At 39.3% G+C, this 16997-nt stretch overlaps 1 protein-coding gene across 1 annotated transcript in view; it reads left to right on the plus strand.

Moving 5' to 3' along the window:
* The window catches only part of CCDC88C (coiled-coil domain containing 88C), a 96116-nt gene that overhangs the window by 62521 nt on the left and 16598 nt on the right, over window positions 1-16997 (plus strand). Inside the window, exons 13-20 of the mRNA XM_053979323.1 lie at window positions 1575-1756; window positions 4804-4941; window positions 6345-7415; window positions 9601-9728; window positions 10601-10742; window positions 11334-11522; window positions 11895-12056; window positions 13219-13496. Coding sequence (XP_053835298.1) covers window positions 1575-1756; window positions 4804-4941; window positions 6345-7415; window positions 9601-9728; window positions 10601-10742; window positions 11334-11522; window positions 11895-12056; window positions 13219-13496 — 2290 coding nt within the window. The remainder of the gene's footprint in view (window positions 1-1574; window positions 1757-4803; window positions 4942-6344; window positions 7416-9600; window positions 9729-10600; window positions 10743-11333; window positions 11523-11894; window positions 12057-13218; window positions 13497-16997) is intronic.

Below are 16997 nucleotides of genomic sequence, written 5' to 3' on the forward strand. Positions count from 1 at the left end.
GGAAGAATGCTAGTTACCTCATATTTACTAATTTCTATCAAACATGCCTTTAAAAATTTACTTGAGTGATTTAGCACTGCATTGATGTGTAGCATTTTAGCACTGGAGCTTCAGAAACTGTCTGATCAACCAAAGAAAAAGAATAAGGAACTGAGAACATCCATAAATTTGTATTCAGTAGGAAAATAAAATGGTGAAGAAAGCAGATTTTTTTTTTTTGTTTTTGTTTTTTTTTTTTTTTTTGTTTTGGTTGCTTTTTTTTTTTTAAAAAGAATGTTTAACTTTGGACTTTTATTTCATGGAAGTGCTGTTCTGACTTTACAGTAATTCTTTGTAAGAAGTTTTATTTCAAGCCATGTTGCTGTTCTGAATGCAGCTTGTTTGTACAAATAGAGTCAGACTGCAAAACTCTTCTGGAAAATCTCCTGTTCCTGGATATCGAGTTGAGTCTGCAAGGGTGGCAGATAGAAGATTTTACCAGCTAGTTTGGTATTTTAAAATAAAAATAATTTTTAAAATAAGCATGGGAAAAAGTAATTTAGATGGACTTCACTTCAGAACAGATCTCAACTGGAGTATTTAGCTAATGTTAAGTACTTGAGTCTTCACTTGACCAAAGCTTTCCAGGTGGTGCTCTGTAAAAGAGATAAACAGATTTTACCAATCTCAGAAAGTTGCCAGCTTAGAGTACTCAGTGTGCTGTAGTGCTTATTTAGACGGAGCTATTAATTTTCTTAGATTTAAAGACAGTATTAAAGTTAATTTCATATGAAATGTGGTTTTGAGGTGATGGCTAGCAATTATTTCATGTGTACAAGAAGGTTGCTCTTGTAATTATGCAAATGCTGGTCAGAGAAATTACCAGAGCAGTGAGGCTCAGGTGATGGATTTTGAGGCTGACAGGTAGTGAGACTTTTGATCTACAAGCACTGAGTAAAACAACATCTCTCTTGTAAGACTTGAATAAATTTTGTTAGTTCTGAGATTTCAAATTCAGACACTTCTCAGATCAGCATTCTGATGGGTGTCCCATGCCTGGATACCTAGTAGTAAATTGTTCTCTGTGCTTCAGCATACTCTTGATAAAGACGCTATAAAGATAAGCACTGGAATTCTCTTTTGTAAGATTTTTTTTTTATGACTGAATGTGATTGAATACCTGAGTTTTCACTAACTCTTGGAAGTGCACCACCTTGCTGTTTTAGCAAAAACTTACCAGGGGTTTACTTTCTGCCTCATTTTATTTCCTGTGATGAAAGTAGGAGATGGTATCATGGTATATTTTGTTACTAACATTAGACGTGCTCCCAACATGACTAAAGTAAATCTAAGAAGAGTTAAGAAAGTAAGCAACTTCTTAAATGGCTGACTGTTCAGATAGTACCCTATTTGATAAATGTATTAATGATTATCTGTGAAAATGGGTTCTGTTTTTAACCAAGTATTTACTTAGCAGTCAAGCTAAAATTGTAAGACTGACAGCAATAATCTTCATCAAAGTGGATCTTGTGCACCTCAGAAGGAGATGTTGGTGAATTGATTAGTGCCACCTTCTGCTTCTCATGTTTCAACAGCCAGAAAGTCCTTTGTGTTTGAGTTGAATGAATGTGCTTCGAGTCGAATACTGAAGCTAGAGAAGGATAATCAGAGCTTGCAGAACACAATCCAAGAGCTGAGAGATGCCTCCTTGACCTCCAGAGAGAGCAGCCTAAAGTTTGTGGAACTGGAAAAGGAAAATCAGCAACTTAGCAAAAAGGTAATTTGTTCACAGGAGCAAATTGAGCTCTTAGTTTTTTTAAACAAAGTGCACAAGGGGATGTGCAGCATTCCTGAATGATGAGAGTTTTCAGAGAGTTCAGCTGTGATCCCCATAAGAGTGACCATGATTTCGTTCCTGTCTATTTAATTGCATTCTAGTGCAATTCTAATAATTTTATTTATTGCCTTCTACTTCAGTCCCTGCTTATGTGCATCATTGTAAGAAAAAGTTATTGTTCCTGTTAAATAAAACTTCCTGTTAAATAATTCAGTGCCTGTTTGCCCCTGTCAGATTGTACTGTTGATTGTGTCCCTTTCTGTTGTCTCACAACAGTCACTACTGGGAAAGGAAGCCATGGTCCCACTGAATTATTTTTGTTTTTTGAAAGTTTAATAATTTTTACATGTAAGTCAAATAAATTACACAGGTGAATTCAGGTTGGTATGTTCTAAATGTCTTTCTTGTTGTCCAGAGTCCTGGACCTGCTTTTTCTCTTAGCTGTTATAAATTCTCTAGTGTCTCTCTCTGCAAAGATCTCAGTTCTTTCAATCTTTCTAACAAACATGCAGGTCATCACTTTGTAAATTTACTTAAATAACAGAGTTATTTGCAGTTGCACTCTGTTATTAACTTTGATTACATTTAGCTCAAATGCCAGCTCAGTGCTTGTCCTTGTGAAACACACTGCTCAGTTTACCTCCAACTACCAGCCTTATTTTTGTCTGACTAGTTACTTGAATCCTCAGTTCTGATGAATTGAGCTAAGTGCTGCTGGGGAAAAATATGCTTCCTACTCTATAGTATAAAACATTTTCACGTTGGATTTTTCCACATTCCTGCCATTCATAAATTATCCAGAATATAAGGCTCATTTCTCCTTTTCCCATTACTTCTGTAACCTGTGTTTGTGAGACAGTGATGCAATGATTTCAGTTATGTTTGGCTTGCCTGTGAGCTAGCTGAATCCCTTAAAGGACAAGGGGAGAAAGCACCTAGCTGTGAAATGCTGCTTGTGGATTCCTAGATTATAACAAGCCCATATCTCTGCTACGGAGACCAGTATCCAGCACTGGATCATTCCGTCTTCTGGAGAGGTTCATTTGCAAAGTTGAGATCAGTTCTGCTTTTTTTTCTTTCTTTTGTGAAAAAGGAAAACTGCAGAGATTCAGTTCACTCCAATTTTCCATCCACGCTTCCATTTATGACTTGTATAAGTAATTCAATCCAGCTCTGATTTACATGCCTAAAACTGGAGATGGAGGCATAGAAAGCACTCAGCAGATACCTGTGGTGTACTGCAATTTTAGTCACTTGAACAGCTGTGATCAATGTCTGGCTTAGCCCCAGGCAGATTCCTGTGGGCACCTCCTGTTATGACACTGTATTGGTGCCAACAGTTGTGATTCCCCTCAATTAGAATACAATAAGGTGTGCCAGGGGAAATAATAGGCAAAGTCTCTGATTTGTTACAAAATGTTTGCTACAGTGGGCAGGGGAGAGTGCAAGAGCTCTGGAGGAGTGTTAAAGTCAGAGGACAAGAGATAAAGAAGTATTTTTCTCAAATGTTTTGTGTCTTTGGGGTTCTTTTGGTAACTTTCCTGAAATATCCATAGTAAAATCTTGTCTCCCTAAAGTTGTTTAACTGAGCTGAGATTTCATCCACTGTCTGAGACTTTCAAAACTTGTTGTTTCCATATGCTTGTTTATCTGCTGATCTAGTGGTTGGTGGGATCATGTAGCCAAAACAGGATTATTCAGGTAGTACAAGAGGAGATGTTATAAAGAAAAACTTATGTACATAATTTTTTCCCTTTTTTACTCTTTTTTTTCTTTAAGGTTTTCAGAGGAGCTAGTAGTAGAAAACCCTCATTTCAGGCCCACTCAAGTAGAAGCAGTCCAAGTACCTGTCTGTTGTCTCTGGCTTACTGAAAAGAGCTGTAAATAGTAATGTCTTACTTGCCTCCAGTTTTCTGGGAAGTGCAGATGAAGATCAGCTATTGCTGAGCTACTGAGTTTGTTGCAGCTTTCTGTGAATAGCTCCTTTGAGACCAATGAACCTCCAGATGGTTAAATTTCTGACTACTGAGCCCTCCTTATCTCCAATCTGGGCAGCCCCTGCTTGTTTAAACACTTCCTGTAATGAGGGGCATGTTGACATAGGCTGAGCCCAGCCTCCAGCTATTTCCCACTTGTAAGAATTAAGTTTAATACCCCTTTCATTGACATTTTCAGTGTTGGCAGAGTTGATAATACCAAAACAAAAATGAACTGATACTTGTGCAGAGCTGTAGGTGCTCACAGTACTTTGCAAGCTTAAAAAGGAATTATTTCCTGACTTGGGGAGTATAGTTCCCAGAACCTCTTAGTTCTAAGTACTGAAGAGCTACTGCTTTTCTGTTCTTCATGCATTACAAGTACAACTTTCAAAATGAGTAAGTAAGAAAACTTTGTTGTAGGACTGGAGCCTTATTCACAAATCTTTGAAATGCAGTATTGTCACCTGCTGGGGAAAAGAAGGCCACCAGAACACAGGGAGTGGGAGCATAAACTTGGTCACTCCAGTGCTTTAGTGTTTTTCCCCTGTTCCTGTTTTAGGTTGGTGTTTTGGTCTTTTAGTGCTGTTGCTCACTGAGGTGTCTTAATAACTGTCTGCATTCACTGGTATAGTAAGACCATCAGTGATGGAGAGGCTAGAAGGAGGCAAGTTCCTCAGGAAGGGGAGCACCAGAAACTTAATCCCCGTTGACAGGAGCACAACAGGGCATTCAGAGGGCAGGTGAACTAAGCACTTCTTACTGCTGTGTCTTATATGCTCTGATCTTAAAAGGCATGAAGAAACAGGATTGTTCAGGTGAAGAAGATTCTTAGCACTGTGAGAAAAACAAGGCAGTCCTTTTCCTTCTCTGAGACTGATAACTGCAGGAGAAATGGATTTAATCTTTCAGCCATAGTCCCCATCTCATTTCTCTCTGATCTTCAAAATGACTTAAAGTGCAGACAGTCCTTGTGTCCTGTGGTTGATGTGTTTTGGTGTGTTCACACAGATTGAGAAGTTGCAAAATCAAATTGAAAAAGAGAAGCAAAGCAATCAAGATTTGGAAACCTTGAGTGAGGAGCTGATAAAAGATAAAGAGCAGCTACAAGTTGTCATGGAGACTCTAAAAGCCGACAAAGACAGACAGGTGCGAACTTCTCAAACGTAATATAACAACGTGTGCTCAGTAATGGTAATTCAGTGATGCCATTTAGAGCATCTGGTTCTCTCAGGGAGATAAGGCAATTTGAGAGCTTTTAAGTGCAGGTTGAACTTGTTCAAATCTAGGTTAAAATCTTCTTCAAGTGTAAAAGCCCAGTATGTTTTGCTGATTTCTGCTCGTGACTATAAGGGGATCTTCAGACTGTTATATTAACAGACATTCCCTCTTGAGGGAAAAAAGCCCTTGGATCTTACTGAAACCAACAGTTTTTAGGATGTGCAAATAAATCCCCATTTTGTTGCTGAAGGTTGGTCTTCCACCACATGTATGGCATGATTGGTTTGGTTGAGGTTCTTTAGCCATCCAAACTTTTTTCTCTATTTAAAAGAGATACTGAGAAAGTACTTATGTTTTCTGGACTGATGTTTTAATTGCCCTTCAGCTTTTACCAATGTGCTGCAGTTCATGTGCAGTGCCTGAAAACTCTCTTATTACAGGTTTGTGCAAGTGTCATCTGTACTATTTTGACAAATGAAAAAAATACAGAGACAGATCATTAGAGACTGGTCTGAATATTCTCAACCTGTATTAAAATCTACTCTTAAGTTTTTGTGAGGTGAAAATTAAATAGCAAAATGTCTTATTTGTGTAGTTCTTTTCGTCTTGAAGGATTTTTACCCAGACTTCTCCCTGGGAAACTGCACTTTACCAACAAAGTCTTATATTTTAGTTAGAACAAATACAGACTCTTTGTGGCAGGAATTAATAGATGGTTTGAAGGTAGGGTAGGAAGTAAAACCAGAAATATTCCCGGTTGTTAAAAAAGAGTAGTTTGTGATTTTTTCAGGTCTAGGCCCTTTTGATTTGTGTGGCTGTTGTCTAGCATAAGAATCAAATGCAAATTGCAGTCTAAATTACAATTGCTTCAGCTGAAATTTGACCAGTGGGGTAAGTGTACTGTCCTTACAGGAAGTGTGTCTTTAATAACAACTGCTCTACATTTTCAAGTGTTCTGAGGTTCCTGGCACCTTACCAGAGATAATTTCAGTCTTCAGATCCCCAAGATGAAGGTAAACCTAGATAGAAAGGTACCCTGTATTACAAATTATTTGTAACAAAGCATTTTCTCTGAGGTGTTCTCTGAAGATCCTCTGTCTGCTTTCTCCCGCCCCAGCCTTCTTGGATGGTAGCAGGAATGTAGCATAGTTTTTAATTTATTAAAATAATTTTTAATAGTTTGGGTTCTTGGTTACCAAGTCAATAATTTGCTGAGAAATTTGTCTTGGATTAAATGGATATGATTTTGTTAACAGTCATCTCTCGGCTTTAGGACTAATTGGTATCACACTTGTAAGTAGATGAATAACATTTCACAACTGTTTATGTAGATAAAGGACCTTAAACAAGAAAATGATCACCTTAATCAAGTTGTCTTATCTCTGAGACAAAGATCGCAAGTGAGCAGCGACGCAAGAGTGAAAGATATTGAAAAAGAGAACAAAATCCTTCATGAAACAGTAACTGAGACGAGTAGCAAACTGAGCAAGCTGGAATTTGAGAAGAAACAATTGCAAAAGGATTTTGACCAGGTTAGAGAAAAAGTGGAAAGAGTGGAAGAAATGGAAAAAGAGCTCCACCGGCTGGAGAGGGAGAATGAACAGCTCACAAAAAAGGCAGCAGTGATGAAAATAGTGACAGAAAAAGTGGAAGTTCTTGAGCAAGAGAATGGCGATCTGGAAGTGGAAAATAGGAAACTAAGAAAATCCTTGGACACATTACAAAATATTTCCATCCGGCTTGGTGACCTGGAAAGGGACAACAAGCAATTGGATGAAGAAAATCTGGAGCTTAGAAGAGTGGTTGAGACCATGAGATTTACCAGCACAAAAATGGCACAAATAGAAGCAGAAAATAAAGATTTGGAGAGGGAGAAAGAGGACTTAAGAAAGAATGTGGAAATGTTAAAAGCAATGAACAAGAAATCAGAGAGGCTAGAGCTAAGCTATCAGAGTATCAGTTCTGAAAACCAGAGACTTCAGCAAATTGTGGAGAACAGCAGTAAAAAAATCCAGGCATTAGAAAAAGAAGTTCAAGGAATGGAGAGTGAAAATCAGGTTCTCCAGAGGAACCTTGAAGAGCTGAAGGTTTCTGCCAAACGGCTAGAGAGCTTAGAAAAGGAAAACAAAGCCCTAGAACAAGGAATGTCTCAGCTAGAAAAAGACAAAAAAATGCTAGAGAAAGAAACGAAACGGCTTTGGCAGCAAGTGGAGCTAAAAGATGCCATTTTGGATGACAGTACAGTAAAGCTAGCAGTTGCTGAGAAGGAAAACAAGACACTAGAAAAGGAAATTGCTCGATTCAGAGAGTCATCTAGTAAACTGAAAGAGTTCGAAAAGGACAATAAAGACCTCCTAAAACAAGTTACAATTGATAAGAGAACACTAGCTACACTGAGAGAGGTAAGCAAAATAATTCTACTGGGTTCTGTCATTCTATTTTTTTTCAGCCCAGTGAAGTACCAAACGGATCTATCTGTCCCACAGGAGATCTTCACAGCTTTAAAAACAGTCACTTGAAAGTGTTTCCTTGGAAAGTGGAACATGCCAAGAACTGTACTTGGTGCAGTTGTGCAGTGTCCATTTTCTGTCCACTTTGTGTCCAGAGTCTCGAAATTACATCTTTTTTTCATGCAGAATAAAATTTTGGAACAGCTCATGTGGTGCCTGATAACCAAAGACTTTGATACTTCCTCTAACCATGACTACAAAATTGTTTGCTAACTTGAGAGCTCCAGCAGGGGAGATTGACTCTCAGGTGTAGAAATTTCTAGCCCTTGCTGAGGACACATGGACATCCCTGTTCTGAAAGAGACGAAACCATCCCAAATGACCAACCTAAACCAGCTGCACCAAGATTTTGCTTTACAGCTACCTTACAGCATCTTTCCCCAAATGCTTCCCTGCTGAGTGAGAGCATGCTAAGCAGCAGTGATCTCTCCCTGCACCAAGCATTAGGACATTGGCAATCTGAGGATGTGTGTGCTAGAACCTGGCACTCTTAAAAGTGGCCTATGAGCAGATTCAGATTATTGTAACTTGCTCTCATTGCCTGTCCTGGCTGCTGTTGTCCTGCCAGCATCAGATTTTCTGTGAAGGACCATTAAATGGAAAAAGGGTTGTGCTGCAGTAGCTCAGTGAAATAGATAAGTTTAGCAATATTAATACAGTAAGCAATCACTTACTTCAAGGTTTAGTTTTATTTCAATTTTTGAAGCATTAGTGTCATTTTGAGGAGGAGAAATAAAGTCTGTCAGAAACTCTTGACACAGTCCCAAGTTATGTTTCTATCGAACTTTCCTTAAAAATTATTAAAACAATATAATTTCTGAGAAGGCTCCTCTATAATCTTTCAATTCTCAGAATTTTGCAGATTTCCAGTGGTGCAGACCCTTGCAATAGCCCATCTTCTTTTCCTTAGTTACTTACTGTAGATCCTGCAGAAGAAGTTCATGGATGTTGAAGGGACCTGTTTACAGCTCACTGGAATGGCACTGGCTTTAACCATATTTTTTACCTTGCCATGCAAATGAATTCATGGCTAAATTTGTGATGTCAGAGGACTATTGAATACCTACAGTTTAACAAAGTATTTTTATAAAATTTTATTCTTGATACTGTTTGATATTCAGGATAATTTTTTTTAATTAAAAGTTCTTCAGTAGCTTTTTTGTTCTTTCTTCATGTGTTGTTTAAGAAAACCTTTAGCAGAAACACAAGCAATGTAGATCTCTATAGTGCATTTGTATTTCAGAGAATTTTGAATGGTAGGGATCTTCACACTTAGCTATGCACCAAAAAAAATTTGTCCTTTTTAGAAATGCAGGCTGTCACTGTGTTTCCCCCGGCCATTTCCACACAGATTACTTTACTGGCATAACTGCAAAGCATTGTCCCAAAATACCTTCTGGTGCAGCACCGCCAAGTCTTCTCCTTGTATGACTTCCTTGCTGGGTTCTGCTTTAGTTTCTTCCCAAAGAAATGTAGATGAAACCAGGCTGCATCAGTAGATACCAGAATAAGCGACCAAGCTCTCGTGTCCAGAGCAGTTATTTACCATATGTCAGAAACTCTGTGTTATTCACTATTGACCCTGTTACCAAGGGTAATAACATCATATCCACAATACCTCAGGAGACTTAAATACGGAGCTCCTGTTGCTCCTGTGTGTGTGTACCAGTGCTGGCAGGGCTTTTTGTCCTAGCTGAGAGATGGAAACTCCCTCTGCTGGTGTCCCCTTCCCTGCACACATCCTTATGTGCCACAGAGATGGAGAGATGGGGTGGTGTCTCCTGGCCCACACATTCCCTCCTTCAGCAGGCAGCCATAAAGCCAGTGTTGACAGAAGTAGTTCAGTACAGTGAGTGAAACAAAGGCCAAAAGAAGCATTCTGCAGATTTATTTCAAGTGACCTATAAAAAAAAAACAGTCAGTTTAATTCTGCACTCAGCTGTCACTGATGAAGAATTTTAGCTGATCTACTTGAAACTAGGATTTTATCCAATGAATTTTTCACTCTTAAAAAAATGTAAAGTGGTAATTACCACCACCCTTTGCATAACAACTAATCATGTTAATGCTGTTTCAGGATTTGGTCCTGGAGAAGCTGAAGAGTCAAAAGTTGTCTAGTGAGCTGGACAAACTGAGCCAGGAACTGGAGAAGATGGGATTGAACAAAGAGCTGCTGCTGGAGGATGATAATGGCAATGATGACACGTAAGGAGACTGAGCTCTTCTAGTCATTCTTTTCACTCATCCTAACTGAAGCCCTTTGCCTTTCTTTTTGGTTCTCATCTGCCTCCTTGCCATTACCCAGTTTTGGGCATAAACCACGTTTTTCTGAGGCAAGCTTGGCAGCTTACTATAAGTTTTGCAAAACATTTTCTTGGGTGGAAGGAAGAAATGCCACTTTCTCTCTCCATGCTACCTGTGTTACTGCAGTTCCTTCGTACTCCCCAGCAGAGTAACTGCGTAGCTATTTGTGTGTGTGTGTATTTCTCTTCATATAGAATAGTGTCTATTAAACAGTGTCTGCCATTACTTCATGTAATTGGTGATTCAGATACCTCTTAATACAAACAAAGATGTTGCCTAAGAAATATCCAATGGCAAGGAATTCCTTTGCAAGTCCTATAGTAATGAACAGAAAATCTCAACAACCTGTGTGTATATTGGCTTCTTGGTAAGACCTACTTAGAGAAACATACCCATCTTGTAGGAATCTTTAAACTGTGGCTCTTGCTTCTTGTTAAGAATCTTCAAAAGAGCCATAAGAAGAGTTTTCTGTAGTGTAATTATGGGAAAAAGAGAGAAACTTACTTTCCTTCAAGATACGTAACTCTTTGATATTTCTGTAGAACTGTGCTGGTGTTAATCTCTATTAAAATTGATTGGATTTTTCATAAGTGAATTCCCCAGCTATATCAGTAGCAATCTGCAGTAGTAGAGGAAATAATTTTCCTGAAGAAGCAAGCATGTATAATTTAACATGCAGTGAGATTGGGAACGGGTGAAGGTGAAGTCTGCTGTTTAAGTGGTGGCTCATATCCTAGTGGCAGACATCGGAAAGCTATTACCATATTTTTCAGAAAATACAAGGTTCTGGAAAGCAAAACTGAATCAGCACTAAAATCAACTCTAGCTGTGAAAGAGGAGAAGATTGCAATGCTGGAGGCGCAAGTGAAAGACTTTCTGAACTTGAACCAGCAGTTACAGAATGATCTAAATATGGTAAGAGCTTAAGTGAATTTTGATTTTTTTGACATTGTACTTCTGCATGTTCACATGTTTGGAGATTTTTTGGTTTTTTGGTTTTTTTTGTTTTTTTTTAAGAACGGGTTCGTTCTTCTCTTTGCCCCTCCCCCTCCCTATACACATCACTGGACTGCCTTTTTTTTCTCCCTTTCTATGTAATGACACAAAATTAATAAAAAAATTTTGGGCTGGGGCACATCAGGAGGGGTTTTCTTGGATAATTGCTCTTTGTAGATCAGTTTTCCCATGTTTTTTTTCTTTGGCATGGCTGTGTTTTTCTGCCTTGTTTAGTGGAAACATAGGCTGAGGAAGACTGCAATTGAAACATCTCCCCTAAGAACAGCCTGTCTGTTAGGTGACAATGAGCTTGAGTCTAAAGGGACCTGACTGGAGACCAAGAGATGTGGATTCTTCCACCTGTCTGTGTCTCAGCTTCCCTGTCTGTGAAATGGGTAATGGTTGTTGAATCTCTGAAAATCTGTACAGTGCAAGAGAGGAGTGACATATCCCATCATTATTAATGCATTATTCCAGTTCCCTTAGTGTTGTTGCTTGTTGACTGTGTAGGTAAAGAAGGACTTTGATGCACTCAAGCAGACTCAGCAGGATGGGCAGTATGCTCAGAAGCCACTGAAGAATTCAGCAGAGAAGCTCATTGCCAACCAGCAAATGAATGAGAAATTGGAAACAGGGCACCAAGAGGCCACCACAGAGCTGCTGAAACTGAAGGACAGGGCCATTGAACTGGAAAGGAATGTAAGCCTTCTCCTATTTCCTCTTAGCCCATAGACTTCTCTTGTGCTCTTGAGTGGGTTCGTGGAGACTGGATTTTTGAGCTTAAAGGTATCTGGTAGGTTTTCTGGAGCACCCGAGTCTACCAGATTTCTTGGCTGTCTCTTAGGACTGCATGGAACTTAAGTGCTTCATGTGTCTTGTGTCCACCTTGTCCCATCTTTGCAGGGAGTAATCCTGTTTAACATCTGTCTTACTTTCATTTAATGCTGGGAAGAGGTTTTTTTTATGCCTTTGTACAGAATGATCATCACTAATTGGTTCTCATCTTTGATAGGACTCCAGATAATCATTTCTTTTCTTCCTATCACCCCTTCAATGCCATCTCTCTTTCAGAATGCAGCCCTGCATACTGAGAAGCAGCTGCTTAAGGAGCAGCTAAAGCATCTGGAAACACAGAATGTCTCCTTCAACAATCAGATCCTGACACTACAGAAGCAAAATGTCTTCCTTCAGGAGCATAACACTGCCCTGCAGACACAGACAGCCAAACTCCAGGTCAGAACATCCTTGTGCCTCTGTGCCAGGAGGTTGGATTTGATTACAGTAGTGTGGAGGAGATAACAGCTAATGAAATGTTTGTGTTGGTAGGCTGATGTAATGATGGAAAGATTAGGCCCAGGAGGTGGAGCTTAGTTTGAGGTCTGAATTTCTCCAAGCGAGAAGGGAAATTTGGTCTGTAGCTAATGTCTGGTAGCTACCTTCAGCAAGAAGGTGGTTATTTAGAGAGAATAAATTAAAATTACTACAGCAAAATCCAGATGTGTTATTCCAGAAGCTACACTTCTGAAATTAAAAAAAAGCTTTGCACTTTGCTTTTTTGTGTTAATGCTATGCCTGTGAAAGAGCTCAGCAGAAATGGAAAGAGGACACAAATCAGCTCCCCATAGGCATTGTAGCAATGAGCTCCAATCACAGTTTTCAGACAAAATGTAAAAGTTGCCAGTGGAAAAGATGCTCTTAAAAATTACTTGACTTGAAAAAAAATAAACTTACTTTGAGAGAAAGATGAGTTTCAAAGGACAGCATTGGATTAACTCTGTTTCTCTTGCATGACTTTCACTTTTCAAGCTTTTCCTCTTGCACATTCAGAGATGAAGAGATGGGGGTTTTTTGTTCTCATTAATTGTTTCCCATGTGTAATTGAATTATATTAGCAACATATAAAATCAGTGCACCATCTCTCTACTGAAACCAGACTTGTTAGGAGTACTGCTCATATATGCAGTGTTAGGAGTGTTGTCCACATACACGGTGGTGCAGTTCATGTTTTTGAGTTTGGGTGAACTTGAGTTTCATTACTTGGGACACAAGTATAGGGTAACTTTTGGCTCTAATGATTGTCAGAGATGCATTTGAGTTGTGAGTATTCCAGATCATCTTGGTCTTTGGGCTCAAGAGCTTCTGGTAAAACAGTGTTTTTTCAGTTTAGAGATTATTGTGATAATTTTCATACTACTGACAGCATAGCTTTATGTGGTGCATACTGCCAACAGTAATACCAAAACGATGCCAAATTGTATGTAGATGTCTTAAGTTGACAAGACAGCGTAGGCATTCTTGACTAACTCTATACGGATGTAAGCTGCTACAAAATGTTTGTTGTATGTACCAATAGATGTGAATAAGTCATACTTACTTTTTATTTGCAAAACTTTAGGTAGAAAATTCAACTCTCAGCTCCCAGAGTGCTTCACTGACTGCCCAGAATGCTTTACTGCAAAATCAGCAGACAGCCAAGGAGAATGAGAACGAAAATCTGCTGAAACAGAAGGAGCAGCTGAAAGCTGAGTATGAGTCATTGCTTCAGGACCATGAACACCTTACTTCACTGCATGAACGGCAGTCTGCAGAGTATGAAAGGCTAATAAATCAGCACAGCTGCCTGAAAACATTGCACAAAACCCTAGATCTGGAGCACAAAGGTCTGCGTGAGAGGTACGCTCACTGCTCGGGGTATAGTGTAGCGACAATGTGCCTGTGTTACAATCTTAGCCTTAAATGTTGTCTCCAATTACAAATGGAAATTACCAAGTTGCTGCCCTGAAAAAGTGCCTAGTTGTTCCTATTGTCATTGGGACATCAGATGAAAATATTTGCAAAGCTCTAGATTTTAGATTTCTAAAGGTGGCAGAACAGAGGTGACTGGTGATACTCAGCTAACATGAGCTTGGATGCTTTGTGAGAAGTAGCTTAAATGCTTCTACTGCATTTAAGGATTTGTGCTATAACAACATACAGCCTTAAAAACATTCTCCAGTGCTACTGTGTGGAGTCTCTCTTCTAACCATAAAGTCTGCAGGTCACCTGTATGTGAGTAGTGTGTATCTTGAGAAATTTCAATCATTGAACCTCGTGGCATCTGTATCATGTCAAAGGAGTCTCTCTGTAGGAAGCTGTATTGACCTAACTATGAGATAATGATGTATTATGAATTTTCTTGTAGTTCTCATAGTCTAAAGCTTTTGCTTCAGGCCCTTCAGATAAATTAGGAAATCAGTAAACTGCTAACTGATTAATTTCTAGTCACTGTCATTTTCTGACAATTGTGCATGGATTGAACACTATACATAATGTACTACTACAGAAATGCTGCTCTGCCTACCTCTCAAGCATCTCTTATATTTTTTCAGTGATTTTCCTCGAAACACTTTTATTTGGGTTTAATTTCTGTGCAAGATGATGAGTTGGGTTCAGAGCAGCTCAGTGGTGGTCCTTGATGGTGGACTGAAAACTGGTGCTAAACTTCTCTTCCCCAAAGACTAAGGAGCTGGCAAATACAAAGTGTGATAGATTTTTATAAAGTACAGAAGTAAACTATTGTGATTAAAATATCCACTGGGGCTCTGTGACAGGACAGCTGCTTGGCTGTCAACTAAATGAGCTGTAAGTGATTACACAGACACTTTCCTGCTTACCAAGTCTTTCTCAGACTGATTAATGATTCTCATTGATTCAGACTTTGCTTGAGATTACTACACTGCAATGTGTTAAGGCAATTTGCTGTATTCTTTCTTTGCTTGATGAGTACCAAACACAAAGCAGCTCTAGTCTAAGGAAAAAGTGTTTTTCAAAGAATAGGTTATCTATAGAGGTAAGTACTCGGGTCACCACTGTAATCATTAACAGTTTGGACTCTCTTTCTGAGATGTGACTCCTAGTGAGAGGTGTTGCAGGGGAGCAGATGGTGGCCTTCTCTATATTCAAAACAGGTTGAGTTTGGCAGTACTAAGTGTGTGATCCTCCTCAGCAGATCACTCTTAAAAGATGCTTATCAAGGTGATTTGTCTCCATTTGGCTGTCAGGAAAAAAGCCACAAGCTACTTTTTTAGTGCATGTTTTGTTCTCCCTCCATCATGTGCTGCTGAGGAACAGAGGGTCAAAGAATAGCATAAGAGAAGTTTTCTTACACCTCTTCTTTTTAACTAAGGTATTTAACTGCTAAGATGGAATATTTCACTTTCGAGTTTGGTTAGAATGCACCACCTGCTAAACTTTCCCCAGAGCAACTCAGTGCAACCAAGAAGTTTTCTTATGTGGTGTTTAGGAGATGGGTTTTGCATGTCACAACTCCAAGGTGATTCGTTTTCCTTAGCTGGTGACAGCACTGTAATCATAGTTCTGTTGCTTAAGGCAAGATTACACTTCCACACAAACCTATGACTGCAGCTTGCCTAGGAAGATCCACAGCAACTTTAGTTAGCTTGTGCACGTCCAGCAACATGTACAGCCAGGGTGCCAAAGGTTTGTGTAGTTCACTCTGCTGCATTCTAACCATAGAATATTTTCTGCACCTGAGCAAACTTCATTAAACCTCTTTTGGTTCTGTCTGCACATATTAACACTGCAGTGGGGATTTAATAATGGGTTGTTTGTAACTGCAGTGAAATGGCCTGTCATAGCCCAGCAAACCACAGATGTGTGGGCTTGGCTTAGCAAGAAGAGGAGAGTTAGTATGTTAGGGTCATTTACCATTAATAGCTGGTTTTGGACTTTGAGGTGTCTGTCTGATGGTCTCAGTGAACACAGAAAGCCTGGCTTCTTCTGCATTTTTAAAATTGCTTTACATATTACATGTTACTAAGGAAAGATAATAACTTTGTAGCTGCAGTTGATTAACACCCCTGAGCATTTCTTTGTGGCTTAGTCTGGAGAAGTCTAATCCTGCAGAGATACTGGCAAAAGAATCCCTGCTTTGTAGGGTTATGTATTGCGGGGAGCTGTATTATTATGTTACCATAATATGCTGCCTGGTAGTTATTTTTCTGGATTCCTTTTGTCACACTTTTTATCATAGCTGAGCATTTTCAAAGTTGTCTCAGTCACAAATATCTACCTACAGTATTTCTCCTCAAAAAGCAGCAAAAAGAATAAAAGCCAAAAGGAGTAAAGAGGACTACATTTTCTCAGTCCTAGGAATGGGTTGTGTCAGAGCCAAAATGGATTCTATGTGCATGTACAAGAAAATATTTTTAAAACTCTTCTAAGAGCTTGTTGCTTTAAAAAGTGAAATGAGTGTTGAATAGTCTACAGGAAGGGTAGCCTAGTCCCTGTAGGGAACTCCTAGTAGAGCTTGTTGGGTTGCACAGATTGTTCTCAAATTGTAGACTCCAGGCTGAATCTCTACTACAAGAAGAGTTTGGCTGAGGATTTCATTAGGGCTTTGGACATGAACAATTATTTCCATTTTTGCAGACAGTCTTCTCTTTCTTAACTTTCACCTAACAACTAGGGGGGCAGCTGTGGTCTACCTCTGGCTCAATGTGGCAGCCTGTGGTGCTGGGCCTGGCTGGCAATGCTGGACCAGTATTCTGCTTCTCTCTTTAAAACATAGAGAGCTTGGATAAAAATGAACAGAGTAGCCCTATCATACAGAGACAGCAAAAGAATTTACAGTGCAATTTCTGCAGAGACAGCCATGGTAATCTCTGCCAAAGGACTGACTGGAGTTTGTCTTCTCAGACACATTGGCACATAGTCTGTGTAAAATGCTTCTTGGAGCTGGATGTGAAACCTTCCTCTGCTTTCAGGTTCTTCCATTTGTTGTATGAACATTGAATTTGAAATGTCCCAGAGCTGAACAGAGCAAGAAAACAAATAAATAAGGTTAATTAAACTCTACTGCTGTTACTGGGAATGAATAGCATAAAGCAGCTTTTGTCTGGGAGACAGGTACTTTCCTGTGTGGCCCTTCAATGGACTGGAATTTGGGACAGGCTGTAATTTGACCCTGGGATGAATGGAATGGTAGCCTGAAAGAAAAACAAGCTGGCAGGAGTCAGTATATTTGGTGCTGTCTGCTGGTTTTGGTTTTATTTTGAAGTTTTCATGACTGCAGAGTAACTGTGCTCTGCATTCATCTCCGCTGGCATGAGAGTCACAGAAAGATGATGCTTGTTCTCTTTAGCCTTTTAATCAATTCTGCATCTTCAGCCTAGA

This window comes from Vidua macroura, chromosome 6, assembly GCF_024509145.1.
Source record: "Vidua macroura isolate BioBank_ID:100142 chromosome 6, ASM2450914v1, whole genome shotgun sequence".
NCBI classification, from domain to species: domain Eukaryota; kingdom Metazoa; phylum Chordata; class Aves; order Passeriformes; family Viduidae; genus Vidua; species Vidua macroura.